This window comes from Rhipicephalus sanguineus, chromosome 4 (assembly GCF_013339695.2).
Source record: "Rhipicephalus sanguineus isolate Rsan-2018 chromosome 4, BIME_Rsan_1.4, whole genome shotgun sequence".
In the NCBI taxonomy this organism is placed as follows: Eukaryota; Metazoa; Arthropoda; class Arachnida; order Ixodida; family Ixodidae; genus Rhipicephalus; species Rhipicephalus sanguineus.
Window position 1 is genome coordinate 138,948,214 of NC_051179.1, and position 24,404 is coordinate 138,972,617.

The 24,404-nt window shown below is 48.4% G+C and overlaps 1 protein-coding gene across 2 annotated transcripts in view; it reads left to right on the forward strand.

The window, feature by feature from the left end:
• LOC119390743 (uncharacterized) overlaps window positions 1-24,404 on the forward strand; it is a 490,304-nt gene that overhangs the window by 45,327 nt on the left and 420,573 nt on the right. For both annotated transcript variants that reach the window (XM_049414914.1, XM_037658433.2), the window contains exons 7-8: window positions 12,160-12,271; window positions 17,691-17,840. In XM_049414914.1, the coding sequence (XP_049270871.1) occupies window positions 12,160-12,271; window positions 17,691-17,840 (262 nt within the window). The remainder of the gene's footprint in view (window positions 1-12,159; window positions 12,272-17,690; window positions 17,841-24,404) is intronic.

Here is a 24,404-nt window from a genome sequence, read left to right on the forward strand (position 1 = left end):
CGGGTGATCCGCGTTAACAGGCGTGATTCCGGAATCGGCTACCAATTTTAAAATTCGTTTTCTAAAACCCTAAATGACTTACGGTTGCATAATTTGGCACATATCATCAGGGTACCAAAGAGAACCTATGTTGAATGTTTAATTGAAATCGCTGAATATAGAAAAACCCCCGGATTTCCCCTTTAAGCTCGAAGCCGTTTGCATAACTACGACATCATCGTAGGTAGCCGTGCGCTTGTCTTCGTGGACAGTGAGTAGGCTAATGACACTTCACGCATCTTGTTCAGGAACTATATCTTCGATGCGAGTCGGGCGTCGTCCGCGTGCTCTGCCTGAGTTGCGGTAGACTTGCATGAAGCGATCACGGCGGCCGCATGAGAAGCAGGTTCTGCCGCGACCGGCGTATGCGGTCGATTCGCAATGTGGTGTGCCGCAATTACCGCAAGCCTGTGTATTTTCGCTGTATGGATCAATGGCAGCATCCGTAACTGAAGTTGGCGAGCTAGCTTGACGAGTGCAGTAAGGTGTGGCGGCTCTGGTAAAGGGGGCGTCCTTTGTTGCTGAAACAGCGGCTATCGTCCATGCTTCATCCGGAAGCGTCACGCTGGTGTGGCTGTTGGCGTACAATGCGCTCAACGGTGTTAGCTGGGCTCCCTCGCGAAGTAGTGCAAATTCAACGGCACGGTCGAACGGCAGCGTGTCACCCCCTAAGAGGAACCGGGATCGTAACTGCGGATACGCGACGCCAGTGACGAACTGAACGCACATGTTATAATTGACTAGCTCGGCAAATTTGCAAGATCATGAATTAGCATAGCGCTCTGTCACTGCGAGTCCGCCAATCAGGCTAGTTTCATGGCGCGCAAACTACAGCTTGATTATGCCGTTAATTATTGCGTAAGACCATGTAACTTAATTAACAGAAGCCAAACACAACACCCTAGAACTGTCCTGCAGGTCGTTGACTACAACATAATTGTGCGCCTTTGGACTATGAAGTGGTTGCATATTATGTGCCCTATGATGGTCCAAGGGGGAAGTGCTGTTCCATACTTTAAGCACTATTTACCATGTTTTACGTTGCATACAGCAGTATTACTAAAATAAGTGGCAAGCAGCTGTATGAAATGCATTATTTCCTGCGACAAAGCCCCCGCTGGAATCCTGCGCTGATGTGCTATGCAGTGAAGGCGAGGCAAAGAAAAACTTCATATCACCTTGTTCAGTTTGAAAACTTTTTTGTCGCTTAAAACAAAATCTCCTCTTTTCAAACTTTGTGTATGTCATACCAACAAAGCATGCTACATAACGATGCATAAGTGATATCTTTTCTTGGAGCGCTAGACTGCGAAACTGAAGCCGCAACATGAGTGAAAATGCTATTTGTCCTAAGATTGCCACAATATTGTGGCAATATTTCTGCTTCTTTCGATCGCGCAGTATTATCATCACTTGTTATACGAACCTACAAAGCCAACAATGTGAATATATTACTCGCGGAAAATGGGTGTTCTCTCTAAAAAACGCTAAACACGCAGCATATTGCGATATTTTGTCAACGCCAATAATAATGAAAGTTCAAACAAAATTGATTCAACTACCATAGTCATGAAAGATCAGCGCCTTGAGATTAAGAAAACAATTTTTCGCGCGATTGGCTCTTACCAGTATTTCTGCATAAATTATTTAGCGCGACACAGCTTCACTTCAGTGGATGTATGGATGGATGCTATGAGCGTCCCCTTTATAACGGGCGGTGACATGTTTGCCACCAGGCTCGACAAAAAGTTTTTTCCTTTTTCTCTTATTTTTTAATGTTGGCCTAATGCCTCTACTTCGATTAAAGATATCATAATACAAGAACAAAAATACGCAAATTCTCAGTCCAGTTCTCTGCCCTTTACGGCAGAATGTTCTTATTTTTTTCCAATATTAAATGCGAAGCATTTCTTAGCGAACTTCTGCGACTTTGAGCGTATCTATCTATCTATCTATCTATCTATCTATCTATCTATCTATCTATCTATCTATCTATCTATCTATCTATCTATCTATCTATCTATCTATCTATCTATCTATCTATCTATCTATCTATCTAGCCGCCTACGACTTTGTGCTCTCCTGGTCACTTCGTTCTTCGAATGTGCACCAAAATTGGTATGGCGTAACATGACTGTATGACGAACATAAATGACAAGTCATAACATGAAAATCATGACACGCATGTCATGTACAGCATGATTTACATGCTACGTTCATGGTGCGCTGGCGGCCGTTTCGCTAATTTGATATACACCAAATTTGGTATCTTGCGACGTGACTGTGTGACGAACATAAATAACACGAGTTAACATGAAAATCATGACACGCATGTCATGTACAGCATGACTTACGTGCCACGCTCATGGGGCGCTGGCGGCGGTTTCGCTAGCTTGACCTACCCCGAAATTGGTATTGCGCGACGTGACTATGTGACGAACATAAAAACACGAGTTAACATGACGATCATGACACGCATGTCATGTACAGCATGACTTACGTGCCACGCTCATGGGGCGCTGGCGGCGGTTTCGCTAGATTTATATACACCAAAATTGGTATCTTGCGACGTGACTGTGTAACGAACACAAAGAACACGAGTTAACATGAAAATCATGACACGCATGTCATGTACAGCATGACTTACGTGCCACGCTCATGGTGCGCTGGCGGCCGTTTCGCTAGCTTGATCTACCACGAAATTGGTATTGCGCGACGTGACTGTGTGACGAGCATAAAAACACGAGTTAACATAAAAATCATGACACGCATGTCATGCACAGCATGACTTACGTGCCACGCTCATAAGGCGCTGGCGGCGGTTTCGCTAGATTTATATACACCAAAATTGGTATCTTGTGACGTGACTGTGTGGCGAACATAAAAACACGAGTTAACATGACAATCATGACTCGCATGTCATGCACAGCATGACTTACGTGCCACGCTCATGGCGCGCTGGCGGTGGCTTGGCTAGCTTGATCTACCCCGAAATTGGTATTGCGCGACGTGACTGTGTAACGAACATAAATAACTCGAGTTAACATGAAAATCATGACACGCATGTCATGTACAGCATGACTTACGTGCCACGCTCATGGGGCGCTGGCGGCGGTTTCGCTAGATTTATATACACCAAAATTGGTATCTTGCGACGTGACTGTGTAACGAACACAAATAACACGAGTTAACATGAAAATCATGACACGCATGTCATGTACAGCATGACTTACGTGCCACGCTGATGGGGCGCTGGCGGCGGCTTCACTAGCTTGATCTACCCCGAAATTGGTATTGCGCGACGTGACTGTGTAACGAACATAAATAACACGAGTTAACATAAAAATCATGACACGCATGTCATGTACAGCATGACTTACGTGCCACGATCATGGCGCGCTGGCGGCCGTTTCGCTAGCTTGATATACACCAAAATTGGTATCTTGCGACGTGACCGTGTGAGGAACATAAATAACACGAGTTAACATGAAAGTCATGACACGTATGTCATGTACAGCATGACTTGCGTGCCACGCTCATGGTGCGCTGGAGGCCGTTTCTCTAGCTTGATCTACCCCGAAGTTGTTATTGCGCGACGTTACTGTGTGACAACATAAATAATAGGAGTTAACATGAAAACCATGACACGCATTTTCCTCAATGACATACAAGACGATGTATGCAGCTATTTGCTGGCTGCTTCGCATTACATCGATTCCGACAATGCGTGGGATCTGCCGGTTTTTTTTATTTTGTTCTTTCCCTCTAATTTTCTGCCACCAATGCTCTAACCGACTCTTACTTATTTCAATCGCAGGTGTGTTCAGCTTTCCATTGTTGTCCCTAAAACCCAAGGCTTCATGTAGGCTCGTGCCCACACGTACACCTGGGTCGATATCTCCACATTCAATAAGATCATGCTCCGCCGTTGCCCTATCTTCTCCACAGCATGTGCAAAGTTTGAAGTGGCCTGTAGGCAACAAAAAAAATTTCCCAGTAATGTAACGCCTCAATACCTCTTTCTGACATTCGCGTATACTAGTAGGAATTTTTTCAGCGTGCTCGGAGATGGTCGAAAATTTACCTGTTGCACTTTCTAGAGAATAACCCATATGAGTGCAGGGTGTCTTTTTAGAAAATACAGATTTTTCATAAAAATTCTATGACAGCCAGGCTCCTGACGTTTTCGCATATGAACTCTATGTCGAGTCCGAAATACCTTCCCGCAGCAAGAATGACGTTGACGTGACTAATTAACAAAAACTCGTCAATTGACTTTTTAATTATTGCCCTGAGGGCAGGTGTTTATTCACAAAGTTGTAGACCGTACCAAAATATGGCATACTAACACTTAGAAGTAGCCAAAGTTGCACATAGTTCGAGATATTCATCATCGTATTTCAAGGGCGAAATCGAAACTGATCGTGTCCGTACTTATACGGCCGCTCGTTCTATCTAGTAACCGATAACCACGCAGTTTGTTGGCTCGCCACGTTGAAGAGACTTCTGGCCGCCTAGCGCGATGGGCACTCCGCATTCAGGAGTACAATATACGCGTCGTATACCACTGCGGCCGCAAGCACTGTGACGTAGACGCCCTGTTCCGTTCACCTGTACCTCCATATTCGGCGTGCGAAAACCACTTTCATCCACCCCATGTAATCTCTCCATCTACGCTCGATACCCACGAACAACGTCGTCACCCGTGATTCGTATCTCTTTCAGATGCGAAGCAGCTTACGGCGGAGTTCAATCCGGTGGTGTGCGGCGGTACCACCCTTACTACGCATGCGAAAACGTCTCCACGCAACTCCTCTCCAATCCTCCTTTCCCCCTCCCCACTCCACCTCACCCCTTCTCTACTCCTCCTCTCGCGCGCCTCATTCTCTCCTGCGACGAGTAAGCAGCAGCGACGCCTCTGTCGTCTTGACGTGGCACGAGCGGCCGATGGCCGCCTCTGCATCTGTGGCTCCACACGCGGGGCGCTCGTGCCCTCCTTCCTCATGCACCCAGAGGAAGGCATGCACCCAGAGTGCATGCCTACCTGTCGCTGTCGATGCCGGTCGTGCATACAACGTATGGGGATTGGATATGTATACGAATCCTTAAGGGTATCACGAAGGGCTAGATAGAGAAACACCGATATGTTGTCGTGGCGCTGAGAAAAGATGTGTGTTTTATGCGCAGATACAAGCCACTAGCAGTGTAATGGCATCAGACGCAGAACCCTTGATGTATCCGCGATGCGCAGCGCTTTAAGGGGCGCCACTGAAAGCCGCGTAGCGGCGGCCATTGGAACCGCAAGCGGGTCGCGTAGCAGGCGCCTCCTTTCACTGCAAGCTTGACGGAAGCGCGCGCGTGCGATTCGCCGCTTGTGCGCGTCCCAAATTACTTTTGCGGCGATAGTGTGCGCAAAGGAGCCGCTAGTGGACATGGGTCCGATGTCACAGCTGTACGGTACGGTACGAAGAACTTTATTAAAAGATCCGGAGAAGTGCCACCCCTTAGGGTGACACCGCGGGCCGCTCCCACGTGGGGACAGTTAGACCTAGCCTAACCGCCGCATCGCAGGCTCTCTGGACAGCCCAAAGTTGATGCTGATATTCCGAGCTCTTGAGGGCCGAGCTCCATTTATGCTCTGTGAGGTCCTTATCCCCACGTAAAGAGGGGCACCGCCAAAGCATGTGCTCTAAATCGCACGTTCCCCCGCAGCCAGGGCATTGCGAGCTGAAGTCACTTGGGAATAGACAGTGCATGAAAGCAAGATTCGGATAAGAATTAGTTTGTAGCATCCTAAGGGTCATCGCCTGTGGTCTCGTGAGCTTTTTGTGTGGTGGAGGAAAGACTCTTCTTTCCAGATAAAAATGCTTCGTGAATTCATTAAATGTGAATAAAGTGTCTCGGAACTTTTGAACCCTGCTCTGTGACAAGGCTTCTCCTCCCGCGCGGAGAGTTAGTACGCGCGCTTGGGAGTGGGCGATGTCGTTGAGGTTGGTGAGCGAGTCCAAAGTTTGACCTTGGTGTGCCGGGAACCAAATGATTGTGTGCATAGTTATGGTCCGGTTCTTAAGAACGTCATGTGCCTCTTTCGCTATGGAGCCCGAGGCAAACGCCCTGACTGCCGATCTAGAATCCGAGTAGATTTGCGTCCTCTTATCATCCAAGAGTGCCAAAGCAATAGCAACCTGCTCCGCTTTAGAAGTGGTCCCAGTCAGGGAGGCCGACGAGATTATTTCACCTCTGTTATCTATTGCGACCACGGCATAGTGAGATGAGCGACCATATTGTGCCGCATCTACGAAGCAGACCGATTGAGGATCATCCTTGATCTTCTTCAGGATCGCAATCGCTCTTGCTCTACGCCTTCCCTCATTGTGCTGCGGATGCATATTGCGAGGGATCGGTGCGACAAGAATATTTTCTCTTTGCTCCTCGATGATTGGATGGCTTCTCTCCTCTGCCAGCACTGGATTGAGGCCCAGAATGGCTAAGATTCTTCTCCCTGCCGAAGAGCAGGATAGTCGAGCAAGCTGGGCTGATTCTTGTGCTTCGATGATTTCATCCAGCGTATTGTGCACGCTGTGTGGGATGACAATAGGGAGTTTTTGAATAGGGGCTCCAAAGCCCTTTGCGTGTGCTCGCTTTCGGTCAAGCAGGAGCTAAGAGTTTTCGAATAGGGTCTGCGGCGCTTTGGACACTCCCCCAATTCTAGGACACTCTACTCTTGGCCAAAAGCCGTCGCTTCAATGGGGGCCGTCATGTTTGCTTGACGCAAAGCGTTAGGAGCAGGCTTTGGGGCTCCCGCTAAATTCGAGAAATAGCGTCCCCAACGCAAACCCAAACGCTGTTCGGGCCTCGCGCATGCGCAGTGGCCTCGACGGGGCCCCAAAACGATTGGGCCCCTATTCGAAAACTCCCTATTGCCACCATACGCGCCAAGTGTTTGCCACAGAAAAGCGTCAACCAGCTTCCCTCATCGTAAGTACGCCGCTTTCTTTATACCGTCGCGATCACTAATGCCTGCATACGTTCACGCGTGAACCAACGTTTTTTTTTCTCGACACAGTAGCTTCGTTTATGTGCCATGTGTTTATATAGTAGATTTTGAGAGAGCGCTGTCGCACCGGCGCATGGATTTCACAGGTGCAGCCACGCGAAGGGTCAGCGTTGGTAAAACTTTGAAACTACCGAAGCGGTGGTGAAACGCTTAGGCGTCCGCTTCCGCTACGGGAGGTACCGGGTTCGATCCCCAGTGCCGGCCGGCCACCCACCGGTTTCCAATGGGTACAGGCGGGCTTCGTGGTGGTGTTACAGTGCCGCAGTGGTGCGAGGCTTACAACGCTTGGAGGACTCCCAACCCGCTGCACGGGATCAGTAGCCACTTTGAAACTACAACGATAAACTTGCATAACGATAAACTTGCGATAAACTGCAGCACGATAAAGCGAATGAGCGTTGAGGCGAGCGCACAGCGAACATTCTGCACCAATGATCGCATTCCAGTGCCATCAATAGCTAGAATGCAACCGATTTCGTGCAGCACACGTGTGATTCCACGGCGCTTTTGTAAAGGACCCTTCACCTGCCCCACATTCTCTGGCATTGCACTTCGCGCCATTCGTTTTTCAAGAGACCCTAGGCATCGCGTCTTATCAGTAATAACAACCTCATGTGCATTGTAGCGTCTACAATGCAGGCAAGGTGACCAAGTGTAAACGTAATAGCGCTCGCTGAAGACTTAGCGGCATAAATGGAAAAATAAAAACACGGTAATCGTTCTAACACTGCCGTAAACAAAGCGCGGTTGCTTACCTTCTGCGTCGGACAGCCGCAATCCACCGCCGCCGTCGCTCTCGCTCATGAAATAGCAGCCGAAACTTGTAAAAGTGCGTTCCTGGCGAGTTTTTGTATGTGTTTGAGTAGCCGACAGCGCAGCAGTTATTTTCCGACATCGCTGACGCCCGAGAGAGTCGTTAAATCACGATGAAAAACACATCCATCCGTGCACTCGCGTACACGCTCGCGGGAGCACTGTTCGCCCGGACCTGCAGACGCTTCTGAGCCGTGGCGGAAGATGGCGCCGTCGGCGCTTTGCGCATCGCCTATACTATATTGAAATAATTTCTAAATTTATTCATCAATACAGCTCAAAAGTATAGGAGCTGCTAGTTTCTAAATTTTATTATGCCAAATTATGTGATCATACGAACATGGCAGACTTGCAGGCTACCTTACTGTTTGAAGCTTACATAAAAATTTGAGTTTATTGACCATACTGCAGGAACCATAACGCAGAAAAAGGAGAAAAAAATAGCGTAGCTTACGCCGGAGGTGCAGCGCTAAAGAAACAGCGGAGCTGATGGGCACCTATGTAGTCCTGGATTTTGCTGTTTTGCTAAGTTTTGCAAATCTTTCTTTTCTTCTTCCTCGATTTCCTTCTTCATCTCTTTCCACTCTGTTTTTTGCGTTTCTTCTTTGTTTATTTCTATTAATTTATACCTATCTCTTTCTATATCTTTATCTTTGTTGATGAATCTTCCTTCCTATTCCATGCCTCTCTTTCTCTGTCTCTGTTTATTGCTTGCTCCTCCTTCATTCTATCGTTTCCTCTTGCTGTCTCTCACTCTATATCTTTCTCTCTCCTTTCTGCATTTCTTTCTATTTTTCTCTTTCTCAATCGTTCAATGCTATGCTTTACTTTCTCCCCTTCTCCTTTCCCTCCTCCGCACAGTCACCTCTCTTCTTCTCACGCTCACTTCCCTTTTCCCACCCCCTTGTTACACTATACTATACAAGCCTATGCAATGCTCTGCTGGCGTGCCTGGATAGCCGAGTGGTTAGGACGCTGGCCTTCGGATCGAGGGTGCGTGGATTTGAATGCCGCGTCGTGAAGGAATGTTTTTCGCCGAGAATTCTTCTCTCACTTGTCATGGTTATTACAGGTTATGCCGGTTAAATCGGCACACGTGTTCTGGGAGCGAAGCAGAAGAGGACGAAGATGAAGAACAAGGCGTAGAGAGCACGTGCCGGTTCATCATGATGATCATTCCTGTTGGCGACAGACACATTACGGGGAGCTGAAGTAGCTGCGCTGTAAAAAAAAGAAAAAAAAACGTCGGTTTCACCGCGAGGGCTAAGCAATGAATGCGATAGCCACAAATTGTAGTGTCATACAAAGTGAGGCTGGTAGCTAACTGTTTTTTATCCGATCTCGCGTAACTACAAAACGCTGGCGTAAGATAATACGGCCGCTTCAGGGAGAGGTGCTTCCGCATAGTCACCTCGCGTTGAAAGCGCAGCACACAGAAGGGTACAGGAGCCGCCCGCTGTGATGGCTGCCGAGATAGCGCGCGCGCTAGCGATCGCGACCGCGTCCTTAGATTCAAAGTTCAAAGTGTCTGCTCGCGCGGAAAACCTCCCTCCTCCTCCCCCCTCTGGAGGGTGCATGCGCCTTTTCATGGTCGTTAGAGTGGCTGGGCGTTTCCTGTCTGCTTCGACGGCAGGCAGGCCTCCCGAGTGGGCTGATGTTATCGCATCGACCCTCCGAGCGACGGAAATGGGCCGGCTCGTTTGATCTCTGCTTCGGCCGCGTTCGTCGCCTCCGCTCGCGCGCTTTTACCTGCGGTAGAATATACGATGCGTGGGGGGAACTTATCAATTTGGACTTCACACGGGAGGGACATGACGGCGACGGCAACGGTGACGGAAAAAACCCGTCGAGACTGTCCATATAATTGCTGTCGCAATAAAAATCGTCAGGCCTACGCGGAGCACGCAGCACAGTCACAGCGAAAGCTAGAAGAGCGGCATTTCTAGAGCCTCTTTTGGGGCAACGAAGTGAAGTACACATGGAAGGCACCCACTACGCTACTAATCATCTCAATTTTCTGCGGAGAACCGTGGTACCCGCTACACATCTCTAAGACATTACGTGCGCTTTGTGCTGTGGCTGATGATGATGACGCATTATGGCTGAACACTACGTAATGGGTTTGAAGCATTCAATGACCGACTCGTTGAGCAATTCGCCTTGTGTGACGCCTGGTTGTTCCTTTACATTTCTCCGACGCTATATTGCATATGCTAACATGATTCCCTGCACGCCATGACACCTTTATAGGGCATTTTTGCGAAGGCGTTTCAAGTACCGGCGTGGCTCTGTGGTAGAGTACTCGACTGCCACGCAGAGGTCCCGGTTTTAAATCCCCCGTGATCTAGAAATTTTTTTGCTTTCTAACACGAAAGTGTTTTATGCCGGGGTCCACCAAGGGTTCACTTACGTATTTTCGCCACATATATGACGTTGATAAAATGCACACTAGCGAATGAGAAAGAAAAAAAACTAGAAGAAAAAGATCCAATGACGGCAATCGAGCCCACAACCTCTCGGTCCGCGACGATGGGCGCCCGCCTCATTACCGACCACGCCACGGATACACATGCACGAGATTTCACAAATGCGCCTTATATATCTCACATATTCTCTCTAGCACTGTCCTCGCTGTTGGCGGGGCTAGGCGGGGTGGGGCAGTGCCGCCATCTGTGAGCGGTGAAGTGAAGTACCACGTCATGACACTAACGAGCGCCGATCGAGAGCGATTTGGTGACGACGCAGTTAGAGCGCCTCGACAGGTTTTGATGCCAGCGAGGAGCACTGTCCACGCTTGCATCGAGTAGTCGTCCTAGACGCCATTACGTTCTTTGCCTTTCATTTCGTGTTAGCGTGCGACGGCTCGCTGTCGGAGTATTGCAGCTTCCACATGCAGTAACCGTGTTTCTCCGCCGCCTACTGCATCGAATCTGATAGCACTAATAAAAGTGCTCCAATAAGCGCTGCAGAAATGCAACGATGTCGACGGCGCTTGTCGCGCGTTGGTGTAGTGAGAGAGACAACGGCAAGAAGGGGGATGCCTTCGTGCGTTCATGGCTCAAGCTACAAACATCTGCCTTCCGGGCTGCTGAAGCGCAATGTTGTATGAGCACAGGCGTAGTTACCATCTTACTCGGGAGCGCACATTGTGCCGCTTCTCTGCACAATTAACGGCGCTTTATTGAAGTGCATATCGAGCACCAGTGTTTATTTTGTGCTTCTTGAAGACATCTTTGCGCGGGCTTCACGCTGTGCTGTGTACAAGTATGTGTTAAGAACTTCAGCTACCACAATGGTTAGTCGTCGCGATGGAGACGTGCCACTAGGTGTCAAAGTGGGTGCACCCACGTCAAACGATGCTATAGCTGGCAAACACCAATATACATTGTACAAACTGTCATAGCGCAATGCACGATAAACAATCAACTACTCCTGCGAAGAAACGTTTAACTTTCGTGTTATACCGATTTCTATGACCGAGGGATGGGCATGCTTTATTTCTTATCTCGCGCGATAGCGGTTGCAGACACCGGCCGCGGCTGCAGCAGCGGTGGACAACTATAGCGCCAAAATCACCAGTTGTTGTGATCTCATAGCAGCACTCGCTATGAAGACCGAGCACAGGAAAGGGTGGAGACACTACAAGCGCTTGTCCAGCCTTCATCTGATCCCCTGTTTGTTTTTTGCGCTATGGTTTCTGGTAGTACGATGAATAACCGGCCGGCCCTAAGGATCTGTCTTCAGAAGTTTATTACGATCCAGCTCTCAAAGAAGACATCTTTTGCGGTAGTTTTATATTATATTTGTTATTAGCAAACAGACTAGTATTATCTTTGTGCATGTGGGTTGAAAGTCAGCCCTAGGTTTATCATTAAATGAATAAATACAAATGAGCACCAACTGTGAGTTGTATTCCTTACACTACACTTTCTTGAAAGCCATTAATGCGCATTACACAAAGCCGTTTCATCTCAAGATAACGATGTTTGGGCATGCGTAGTCCGTTATTCTGATGATGGCCGTTGCGCCATCCCTGCAGGTCCCGCATACACAAGAGCCAGAGTTCCCTCTGGCAATATTTTAGGAAGCTTTTGTACCTCCAATATAGGGCGCGCGGGCTGCATATGTGCACATGGGCCCGACGAGCAATGCATGCAGGCAATCACTGCAGAGTACACGTTTCCGGTGCAGTTGTTAGATGCTGTTAGTTTCCTAACGTTATGATTGCTCACCAAGTTTTATTTGTGCAGGACTGGCTTATCCCCGATCCATATGTGTCGGAAACGCTGCAGTGGGTATTATTCATGACGATGGTGCTACTTTCAACGGTGTACGGCGCACAGCACTTCAAGTAGCACTCCTGTGAGTACACCAGAAACCCGATGCTCTTTGAAGAGCACTTGAGGGGCCCGGGCTGTCGTATGCTGTCGTCTCATGTAGCTTGGCGTCAATGAGGCGAAACCATGTATAGGCATAGCCATATATTTAGGATAGCATAGCAAGGGGGCGGGAAAGGGAGGTTAGAGAGAGAAAGTGTAATGTGAGGGTGAGGGAAAAGAGGAAGTGAGATGGGAAAGCATAGCCTAGTCATGTATGGCGTCACGCAGGCAAAATCATGTGTAACATAGCCATGTATAGTATGGCATAGCACGAGTACGGGAAGGGACGAGAGCAGACGGTAAAGCATAGCATAGCCATGGATGGCGTCACGAGACAAAACCATGTGCCTTTCCATGTGCCGTCATGTGCCGTCGCGAGAGAAAAACATGAGCCATGTATAGCATACACCCTTGTGCTAATGGGTAAAGAGGGGTGGGAAAGGTAAGCGAGGGTCAGGAGGAGAGAAAGGAGGAAAGGAAGGGTGCAGCATAGCATAGCCTTGTATATATTATAGCAAAAGTTTGGAAATGGGAAGTGAGGGCGAGGGAGAGAGATGTAAGGGCGTTGAGGAAGTAAGGGGAAGGGTAGAGATAAGCTTAGCCAGCTTAGCCATGTTTCGCAAATGGTACAGTATCGCAAATGGTGTAAAAGGGATGTGGGTGTGAGGAGGAAGGAAAGCAGGAGGTGCACGGTAACAACTTAGCCCAGCCGTGTATAGCATAGTAATGTAAGGGGTGGGAAAAGGAAGTGAGAGCGAGTAGAACAGGAAAGAGGAGGGCGTAAAAGACAGGATAACCGTGCATATAATACAGCAAGGAGGTGAAATGGGAAGCGAGGATGAGGCAGAGAGATGTGAAGGCGAGCAGGAAGGAAAAGAGGAGGGGAAGGATAAAGCATAGCCATCCGTAGTACACTACAGCAAGGGGTGTGAAGGAGAAGTGGGGGTAAGGAGGGTGAGGACGAAAGAAAGGAGGAGGGGCAGAGTAAAGCATAGCATAGCTCTTTGTAGTACAATATAGCAAGGGGTGGGAAAGACAAGTGAGGGTGGGGAGAAGTGAACATAGTGTGAGGAGGATGGAGCGGAGGAGGGGAGGGTGCCGCACTGCACAACCGTGTATGGTTAGTAGGTCAAGGGGGTGGAAAGGGAAGTGAGGGCAATGAGGGGAGATGTGAGGTTGAGGAGGAAGTCAAGCAGGGGGGGGGGGTAGGGTAAAGCATTGCATAGCCGCCTATGGTATAATATAGCAATGGGGCTAAAGAGAAGTTAGGGTCGGGAGAAGATATGTGAGGGTCAGGAGGGGAGAGGACGCCACTGCATCACGCATGAAAGTTTTCTTCCCCGCCATGGACGACGAGCCGGTTGCACGTTGAAAACGCCAGCGCTTGCTTGCCCGTGAACGCGGGCGTCGCTGAAGAGCAGGACGACCACTGCTCCACACTTCCCAAAGCTTTCACGTTCAATGCAATGGCAAACATTCATTTTTAATTGCGGAGCACTTTAGCCGCCCGGGCTGTCGTATTGCGTCGTCTGGGGTCCCGTACTGTCGTCCTACGTTGCATGGCGTCACGCAAGATAAATAATGTATTAGCATAGTCATGTATGGCGCAGCCATGTATAGAATAGTATAACAAGGGGGAGAAAAGGAAAGTAAGGGTGAGGAGGAGGGAAAGGAGGAAGAGAAATAATAAGGTATGTCATAGTCATGTATGGTGTCACGCATGCAAAACCATGTATGGGATAGCCATGTAGAGTATAATGTAGCAAGCGGTGGTAAGGTGAAGTGAAGGTGAGGAGGAGAAAAATAAGTTGGGCGAGGCTAGAAGATAGCGTACCCGTGTATAGTACAGTAATGGAAGGGGGTTGGAAAGGAAAGTGAGGGTGGAGATGGAAAGAAAAAGGGTAGGGAATGAAGCATAGCATAGCCGTGTACATACTATAGCAATATGTGGAAATGGGAAGTCAGGTTGTGTAGAAGGGGTATGAGGGTGAGGAGGAGGGAAATGAGGAAGGGGAGGGTAGATTATAGCATAACCATGTAGAGTACAGTATAGCAAGCGGGTGAGAAAGCGAAGTGAAGATGAGGGGGAGGGCACAGCATAGCACAGACATGTATATACTATTGGCCGCGAGATCGAGCGGAGTCGCCGCCTGGCAGCTACTGGCTGAAGCGCGCCTAGTGTGGATTGCCCCCTGCGTCGTCTGCTAGCCACGTCGTGTTTGCATGTGCGCGTACGTCCTGCACGTTCTCAAAGGGCGGTTTATTCTGTTATGTTAGCGCGAGTTTAACTGCTCGTACGTATGCCTAACATGGTGCACAGAAGCAAATGGGCTTGCTCGGCTGCATGCGCATTGCGATAAGATCAGTGAGTGCGACTTTCGAGAGGGCTGTGTATTGGTGTCGTACGCTTCGTTCGCCAGAATCATTTCAGTGTTGGTGCGGCTTTCTGGTTGAAGCACATCCTAAAGTGCGCTTGGCATAGTCCCAAACATGAGGAGCATTAAAAAGTGTGTGAATGCACCGTTTTAGCGACTCGTTGGTAAACAAAAACCAGGCTCTAGGCCATGCACTTTCACGTTGTTGTTAGGTGTATAGCTGCGGCACTGTAGTTGATCGGTTATGCGATAAGCTTTAGTTTTGCTTAAGATGTCCTTTTATTGTACGGTCGTCGTCCTGCTACAGTGAAATATTTCTGTGAAGTGAAGTCTGACACTTCGGCACTCAAACTGTCCCCTAAAAAATAGACAATGGAATGACACGGCAGTGATAAAGCGTAGTTGCCGCGCGCAATTTTACCTTGGGGCCAAATTTGTGCGGAACCACCCCTGTGCTTAGATTTAGATACGCTTTAAAAACGCAAATGTTCAAAATTAATCCTGACGGCGTGCCTTACAACATCATTCTTTTTTTACATTATCTTGAGCGTTTGTGTGGAGTTGTTATAAAATGATGGAAGGCAGCGGACAATATTAGTTTGAAAAAAAAATGAAAATACACTGATTCCATAAAATAAACGGACCATTGTTGGATCACTGTCGTGCGCGTAATCAATCGATGAAAGCCATTTGCTAAACTCTAACCTTTTTATCTTGTTACTGGAGCAAGAACAAGTGCATATGCGTTGAACGTCTCCGTGGCGCAAAAGCGCTGTCAATCACGTAGCTTTCCTGACTAAACCCATCAACTGCCCTCCATTTTTTGGAGAAATGAACAATAAAAAATTACCTATGTGTATTCGCACAAACAGCGCTATTGAACTCATTGCACAGGAATATGGGCTGGCATAGAAATGAACAAGAAGTAAACACTTTAGAACTGTAAGGAACTGCGCGACTGACGGAATACAAGAAGTAGTACACAGGACAAGCGCACACTAACAAGTTGTTAGTCTGCGCTTGTCCTGTGTACTACTTGTTCTTGTGTTCCGTCAGTCGCGCAGTTCCTCACCGTTCTAATGTCATACCAACTAGCCCCACAACGCACTTTACTTAAGTAAACACTTTAGTAGTTCAGTCGTGCTACAGCAGTGCGTAGTACACAGAAGACAAGCTAAACACGTACAGAGACAACAACCAAAAACGTGATATAGTGCGTAAGCGCTGACTGTCACCCAGGGCGAGCATCCCTTTAATCGGCAGATTGCGCTTCTCTTACTGGTAATAGTAACGTTGGATGATCTTTGTGCATCGACTCAACAATGGAGATAGTATGTATTACCAGTAACCTCCAATCATTGAATTTTATTCGCCGACAATCGGCTCAAACCGCTCGCAACGAAGCGCCGCTGTGTGCATTTGTATACGCGCCGCGGATGGCCTCTCCACACTAAAGCGTCGACGGTGCTGCCACCTATAGCTGGATCTCGCGGCCAACAGCCAAGGGGCGAAATGGGCATTGAGGGTGAGGAAGAGAGCTGTGAGGTTGAGGAGGAAGGAAATGCGAAGGGCAGGGCATATTTATTCTAAAGAGGTGACGCCATCTCCATTACACTTATTCATCTCGAGGTTCGTAGCATGGTCCTTCAGACGCACCTACTACGAAGTGCACTAGCGAGCATTTCACGAGGTCTCCACTTAAAATACGCATTGGTTTATTTTCAATGTGTTTAAGCAAAACTGGCATGAGGTGCATGTACGTCGTGTATTTTATGCCAGCAATATTTGCTGTTATCCTCAGTAGGTGATTTCGTAGTATTCCAGTGAAATAAAATACATTGTCTGCGACTTCTTGCCAAGCAAAGTACACATGAGGTGAAGCATAACGAGCTCCAAGTTACAGCTAGAAGAACGTTGATAAATTCGTGCGTGTGAAAGTGCATGAGCCCCATTCGTGTCCTTTGATTCCCATAATTGTATGCTCCTGTATCAGAAAAGCTACGGAAAAAGAAGCGTATATGTTGTGACAAAAAGGTGGTATTATGCAGTAAGTACCCTGGCAATACAAGGCATGATTTAACTGCTTAATCGGTTGTCGGCAAATATTTTTCCGCCTGAAAAACTTTATGCAGCTACGTGAGTTGCACTTGGCTTCTATTTCCCGCATGCCACCTTATGTCGAAGCATACAGTGAAGTCAATCTTCTTATATTGATGCAATGGTGACATTTGCCGTGCTACAGTAACCAAATAAAGCTACGCGTAAGTATGCGACGCATACCCATAAGTAAGCTACGTATGCGATTCTGAAAAACGAAGGTTACCCTACTGAGTAGGCAAGTTTAGCGCTCGTGTAGTACCATGTTGCAAGCAGTACTGTCTATTGCCTTAGCTTACCTTTCAGTATGAGTTGCCGCACATTTCTGCTCTACTTCTCGGACAATGGCGAAGGCTGCAAATTTTCATAATAGAAGAGTGGATGTAAGGAGAGAGAAGAGGCGAATTCTGCAATATTTACAAAAGCTATGGAAGCTTCTGACTTTTCCTAATACATTCACTCACATAGGCGTTACGACCCAAGAACATTTCACTATCCTTGCGGCTGCGACAGGAGGGTAAAGGTTTTTACTTAATGTTTCTACGTCAACTAAGGTCGCACCATTGCGATTCTCTGTACAATAAAAACAAGTGAAGGAAATGCAATTTCGCACCTCTTTAAGCTGGGCTGATTCTGAAATAATGACACAGACTTAGCGTTAACAGCGCCTGCCCATTATTTACAGGTTACTGTTCGCGAGCTGGTGTTTCGTTAACGTGCGTCTCATGTACGCCTAGGTCTCATTCCTGTGATGTGTAATGTAACGCGGCAGTGGTCACGTGGTGCCGCTGGTTCGTCACCATTCCCTCGCGCTGTAGAAATATTTAGAGTGAATTAATGTTGTTATGCACTCTATGGCACTTGAATAAATGATTCATGAAATCTGCATAAACCAAAAGCAATAAAACTTCAGTTTATTTCCTTTTACAGCTTGGGAGCAAAAAAAGATAATGGCAAGTTGGGCGAATGTCCTGAAAATGAAGAACGGAAATACCTGACATCCTCCTCAACAGATGGACGCATAACGTACCTGTCGAAATGCAGCAGAGCGTCAGTTCGAAACTTTTACTATCGTGTGAAGTAAGTGGGCCATATCATAACGTCTACGCGAGGCTCTGAGCAGCAGTGTAGTTTAGCGTATACTTGTTCTGCTCATGTCTTCATACTGCCACACGCGCTCCTTTCTTTCTATGCCTTATGTTAACGTCCCCTTACACGCGTTACTGCTGCCTTCCGCAAACCACGCCAGAATGCCTGGGAACATTCCAGATTACTTTGGGATGATCTGTTAGACATCAGTGCGGAAACGCGAACAGCCGAGTCTTTTCTGGAACTAACGCGGCCACCAGCGATAAGGCTGGAATATTCGGTGTCACATGTAAGATTGCCGACGCGCCTTAGGGGGGGATCGGAAATCTCCGTTCGTTCCGCGTTCGTTCTGGCGGCGTTACGTCACAAAAGTGGGCGGTCCGCAGCTCTCTTCCGCCGAGAGGAAGAGGACAGCCAATCGCCAAGCGGTGAGCGGCGAGCTTTCCGGAAGTAGACGCGCATCGTTTGTCCTCGGCAAGGGGACCGTATATTTCAAAACGAAGTGTTTCTCGCCTTCTAATACATACAGTTATATGAAAACATATTGTTTTTCTTTTCAAGCTCAAACAGTTTCTGAAACAGCAATAGGTTTGAGCACTGATATTTATTGGTGTTAATTTTTCTAACGTGCTCGCTATGTGAAGTCGCGCACGCGAAAAAAAAAGAGAAAAGTAGCGGTTGGCGCAGTTTTTCAAGATGTCCCACCGGAAGGTCTGGCTTGGCTACCGGGTGTCGAATCGTCAAAAGGAGCTTCTGCTGGCTTTTATAAAAGAGCACCCACAGATACCTACGCCGTCGTGCCCACTGGAGCCGTCGTTCACGAGTGAGGACCGGGACGTCACGTGGCAGTAGCTGGTAGCGCTTTTGAACTAAGAAGTCCCTGCGCGTAAGACCACAGGCAGGCCCGTTCATTTTGTTCGCACTGTTCGTTTCGAGAACAGAAAGCGACGCCGCACTCGCTCATGTCTTCAAACGCATCTCGCACCTCCAACCGCAAGAGAAGCAGACGTCGCAAGCGCCATTTTCTCAAAATCAGCAGTTGCGGCAGCCGCAACCGCCGCATCATGCCGTGCGAAGCCGTTTGTTCGCTCGAGAGAACGCGTGCGAATGGTCTCGCGCTCCGTTCGTTTGTAGCAGACGACATGCTCGTTATGACGCTGTATGACGTCACCAAAAAATAAAAGATCAAGCAAAAAGAAACATGGCTACGCCCCTTAGAGACGTGGTTTTTTCCGGCTTCGGCCAATCGCGTACGCCGCCAGAATGGGTACAGAACGAACGGCGCAGAACAGAGATCTCCGATCACTCCACTCGTTATGCCGCGATATGGCGTCACCAAAAAAGAAAAGGTCAAGCAAAAAAAAAAGAAATGGCGACACCCCCCGGCCTTGAGTGGCATCTCCCGCTTCAGCCAATCAGCGCGCTTGTTCTTCCCCAGGAGAACGAACAAGCGGAACGAACAGATCTCCGATCGCGCCCTTTGTGCCGAAAGTTTTATGGACAGCCGACGCTCTGTTCGCCGCTATCAGTGTACAATGTGTATTACTGTAGGTTTATTTCCGTTTCCCGGCCACAAGTTCGGCCAAATTAAGAGTTTCATCTTGGACACGCCGACTGCTGTCTTCGTCGACGTCACAAGCAAGTGACATCTGGTGGAGGTGCTGCATCTTTCATGATCCGGACGCCCCCGCAAAGCGCTGACCCAAGCCCAAGCCGCGACGAGGACGACGAAAAAGAAAACCCCGATCGTCGAACAAGCCGCAGGCAGAAGAGACTGCCACCAGAGCACAGGCTCCTTCCCGAAATATCAGGCAGGCCCAGATCCCAACATCGACTGCAGCGACGATGACCGACCCCGTGCAGCCTGCGCCGATCCTTCTCCGGCAGCCGAAGAAGCCGCCAATCTTCCGCGGATCGTCCTTCGAAGACCCGGACAGCTGGCTCGAAGCCTACGACCAAGTCGCCCTTTTCAATGCCTGGACCAGCGAAGACAATCTACGACATGTGTACTTTGCCTTGGAAGACGCCACTCGTACCTTGTTCGAGAACCAAGAGCGAGCCCTGACAACGTGGGACATTTTAAATGCGAAGCATTTCTTAGCGAACCTCTGGCACTTTGAGCGTTTCTATCTACGTGTCTATCTATCTATCTATCTATCTATCTATCTATCTATCTATCTATCTAGCCGCCTACGTCTGGGGGCTCTCATGATCGCCTCGTTAACTTGGTGCCGACCAAAATTTGCATGGGAGGGTAACATGATTGGGTGAATACGACTGTCGGGTCATGACATGAATAAAGTGAAAATCCTGTCGCGTACGTCGTCAAACCCTTTCCTCCAGACACTTGTGACACATACCCGCTTACCACGGGCCGCGGTGCATGGGTATGAGCCACAGGTGATTGACAGTTTATATCTACCCAGGAACGGCGAAAACAGACATTAAATGCGAGAACGTTAAGAAAAACCGACATCGGCAGCGTTGACCTGACGAATGGAAAGAATGAAAATTAGGATCCCAGCAGGAATCGAACCCAAGCATTCTGCGTGGCAATCAGGTATTCTGCCACAGAGCCACGCCAGGTCTACAAACTGGTTTGGAAAAACAGCCTCTGCAGGCGTAATGTCGGTGCAACGTCAGTTGTGGTTTTGGTGCTTGTTATCTAATTTTACAAGAAATCAATAAAAACTATACATGATACTCCTACGATGCGTATACTTCTACGATACAGACGGCATATCAGATTAACGTCTGTGGTTCCAATGTTAGCTCCGCTTTTATAGCAGTCTACTAAACATTACATTTGTATCCCTATGATTGAGCGAGCTATTTTTAAGCATTGCTCGACTCCGGAGGAATACATTAACGAAAGTTACGTATGATATTCACATCATCGCACCGTAAAGTGCTCTTAGTCCGCCAGAACGACGCAGTGTCCTCTTCATTTGTCACGAGGCTGGGCGATGGCCTCATGCTGACCGAGGATGATGTCAGATTGATTGGCAGCCGCTTTGTAGACTAGGCTACGTAGGCCACATACGCCCAGGTAGTCCACGAATACGACAAGCGCCATCCACTGATGTTGGTCTACGTAGCACTATCCAGGCCTACCAGCCTCGACGGCCCATACCTCACCAACGCGAAGGGTGACTTCAGATTCCAACATGTTGCCGGCTCTATCTATAGACAATTTGTCGACGAAATCACCGAGGCATCCACGATTTCCAACGGCTGTACTATACCTCATACTTCACTACACATTGACCCCTCGTCACCGCGATCACGACCTGATCCGATAACAAGTCATGACCAACTGCTGGTGCTCACTGATCACGGGGATGATGACCTTGTTCAAGAACTGCCAGGAACGTCTTCCACACATGCACACGTGTTCGTGAAACGTGCGTGCGTTCTCTATCACAAGGGACAAGTATAAGCACTGCATACCAGCTTACGGCTTCTGGTGTTGGTATAATACCCACGTTGCCGTTGCCAGCGTTATCCAACTGTAAACAACTGGTTATATAACACATATGCGGTTCTTCAACATATATGTGTGCGTATAAAATTTATACAAATCTTTAGCGTCATTTTGTAACGTTTCGCTCAGTAAAAAAAAAATTACACCACAGTCACCTTCCCACCGCATGCTTCGCATCACATCGACTCCCACGGTACGTGGAAACTGCCGAATTTTTTCGCACCAGGTTCCTCGCGACATTCACGAGTGTCGTCCGCAAATTTGTTATGCAGGTTCTTTTTCTGTTTACGACAGCTCTCTAAGACTGAGCTTAGGAGAGCTTTATTGAGGACAAAGCCGTTGGTTTAACAAACAACACACAACATTTAATTATACACTGAAGAAGAAATAACTATACATAGGTAAACACTTAACAAAAAGTTCACTGCACACGGTAAAAATTCCTAACTACAAACAAAACGCAATTTCAGAGATTTAAGCTAACCAGTCTACTTCTGACGCGGCTGAGCAGCGGAGCGGCGAATATAACGAGTTCTATCTCACCAAATTGCTTCGGGCTGGCTGACACAAACGCAACCGGAACGTGGTGGTTCAGGCTTGTAGATTTGACGCGGGCTGGCTGGTGACGAAGACGAAACGGTGGCTGCTGGGCGACGCACTGAGATGCCAGGGCAACCTGGCCAGGCAACTCGATGCACAGCTCGGGCCCGTAGCCCAACTGCTGCTGCTACGTTGCGTGCCGGCACTTGAGTTCGAAGGCCTTGGGGTGGAGTTCTCGCACCATGTCTATGGCCTCTCACGGGAATTCGATGGCAGGAGGCCACGGCCGGTTGAAGTCTTGGTGGCTCGGGTCCGGAACCCGACGGCCCCTCTTCAGCGCCCAGTCCGGTGCCAACCTTCTGCTTGCATCATTCCCTTCGAACTCCTTGGCTCTTCTCAGGCCAGGCTTTTTCTGCCCTCGGGCACACTTGTCCACTCCTCATTGGAGACTGCTGGACCTCGGTGTTAGCAAGTAATTGGCCCCTGACCTGAACCGTGTTGGTTTCTGATTGGGCCCCTTTTACGTCGAATCCTTGCGCCTCGTGCCCTCGTGAAGGTATTCGTCGTCGTCGTCGTCCATTCGGCACTCTGCCCACCTCCGCGCGCGCACTCCTTGTCGTCTCTCTTTATCACGCGCACTTTCCAAAGGCGCACAATTCAAACGCGCACTCCACTCATCACAAGATGGCTGAGGCTTCGCTCCAGCCCCGCGTGCAGATGCCGAACGAAAACGCGGCGCTCTTCACGGAAGAGATGACAAGGCTGTTCCGTCATGCAGACCCTGTCATGCCCGAAGACAAAGAAGTTCAAGAATTCGACAGTTCAAGAATTCGTCTCGGAAGCAACGACCATCGAGAAGACGCTAGAAATGCGAACGCGCCAGTACTATCGCCGATCAATGCACGACAGCCCAGCTATTCATGCCCTTGGCTCTGACGACCGGCGCGAAATGATCCGAGTTATCGTGCAGGAGGAACTGCGCAAGCTGTTACCATCGCCACAGCCTCAAAATGACTCGATTGAAGACATCGTTCAATCAGAAATCCAGCAGTTCCTGGGCACCCTCGAAGCGCCACAGCCTCTGCCGCAAGCTATGATCTACGCTGCTGTAGCCCGACGCTGTTGTAGGCACATGTAAGTAGGTTCTTGTTTCTCAAAGGAGCGCTAGCTACCCTGCTACTTTGACGGGCAATAAATAGGACTACGTTGAGAACAAAGTCATAGCAGTGTAAGATGAAAAAGTTTTCGCGCAACTCGCCCAGAAAGACATCCTTCTGAAGAAACAGAAGATGGCTTTCGCCTGCCAGTCGCCTTAGGTGAATGTATAAGGGACCCTTTGAGTTTCGACCATTGTCCACTTTCATTGTACGGGATCGGAGGGAGCTTGTTCCGCCGCAAGTGTGCACACGTGTAACGGCGTGCGTATAGTCCAACGTGCTCGGTGCGCGAACGAGCGCAGTTGCCTCTAGTCACGTTAGGCTTCGCCGGCCGCGCCCACCGAAATGCTGTCTCGTCATAGCAGTGATACTAGCACTAGAGACTCAATCATATATCTAGGGGTTTTCTATCTCAGGGATTTGGCGTCTTTTTATTGAATCCAGGAATTTTTGTAGGCTCTGCAAATGCTGTATTACGCGGCCAAATGAGAGGCATTACTGAGTGAACACGCTTTTTCAACTAGAAATGCTGTAACAACGACATATTTGCGTTTTGTTTATTTAACCCTTTCAGCTCTGGATTTTTTAGTTTGGCCGGAGACATTTTTGATGCGTGTTTTCCTAATAGTTAGGACCTCAGAAGACCAAAAACAAAATATTGAGCCAGTGGTGCAAGTATTTATGGATTAATTAGCATGTAATCAAATTTGGTCATCAGGGCTCAGTGGTTGTCGAATTAGGCTTCTTCATTTCTGCTACTCACTAGAGTGCAGAAAATGTGAACCAAGTCTCATTTTTCAGCGTGATACTCCTTGAAACAGCTTCTTTACGACGTCCCGAAAACGGCGCTTAGCCGCCTCACCTGACCGGCCTCGGCGTCACCCATGACTTCGGTCAACCTTCTTCTTCTTTGAGGCTCCCAGCTCCGCAAATATGTCGCAACTTTGGTTTCAGTCACAGTAGGGATCATTGAAGAAGTACTTCCCCAAGAATGAGCACTTTTGGTTTAATTTCTGAGGTGCTAGGGGAAGTTTTGTGTGGTGTCGTCAATTGACGACGCCAGGGCCGAAAGGGTTAAGAGAGCTTTGACGTTATGTTACGCCGATTGTTAGCGATCGCATTTCTGTAACGCGAGATTACTATATAAACGTTGTCGTCGTAAGTGTTGAGCGTGCACCCGCGTTTCATCATGAGCGTCCTGAGTGATTGCTTCTTTGTGGAACGAACAGAAATTTTGTCCTGTAGTGCACATGAAAAGTTCACGCTCCCAGCTTGCCTTCACCATGCAAAGTATTCATGTCTAATAACTTCTGTCCCAGGAGTTCTTGCGATTAAGAGAGCGAAAGCACGGCTGACAATTGGCCGCATTGGTAC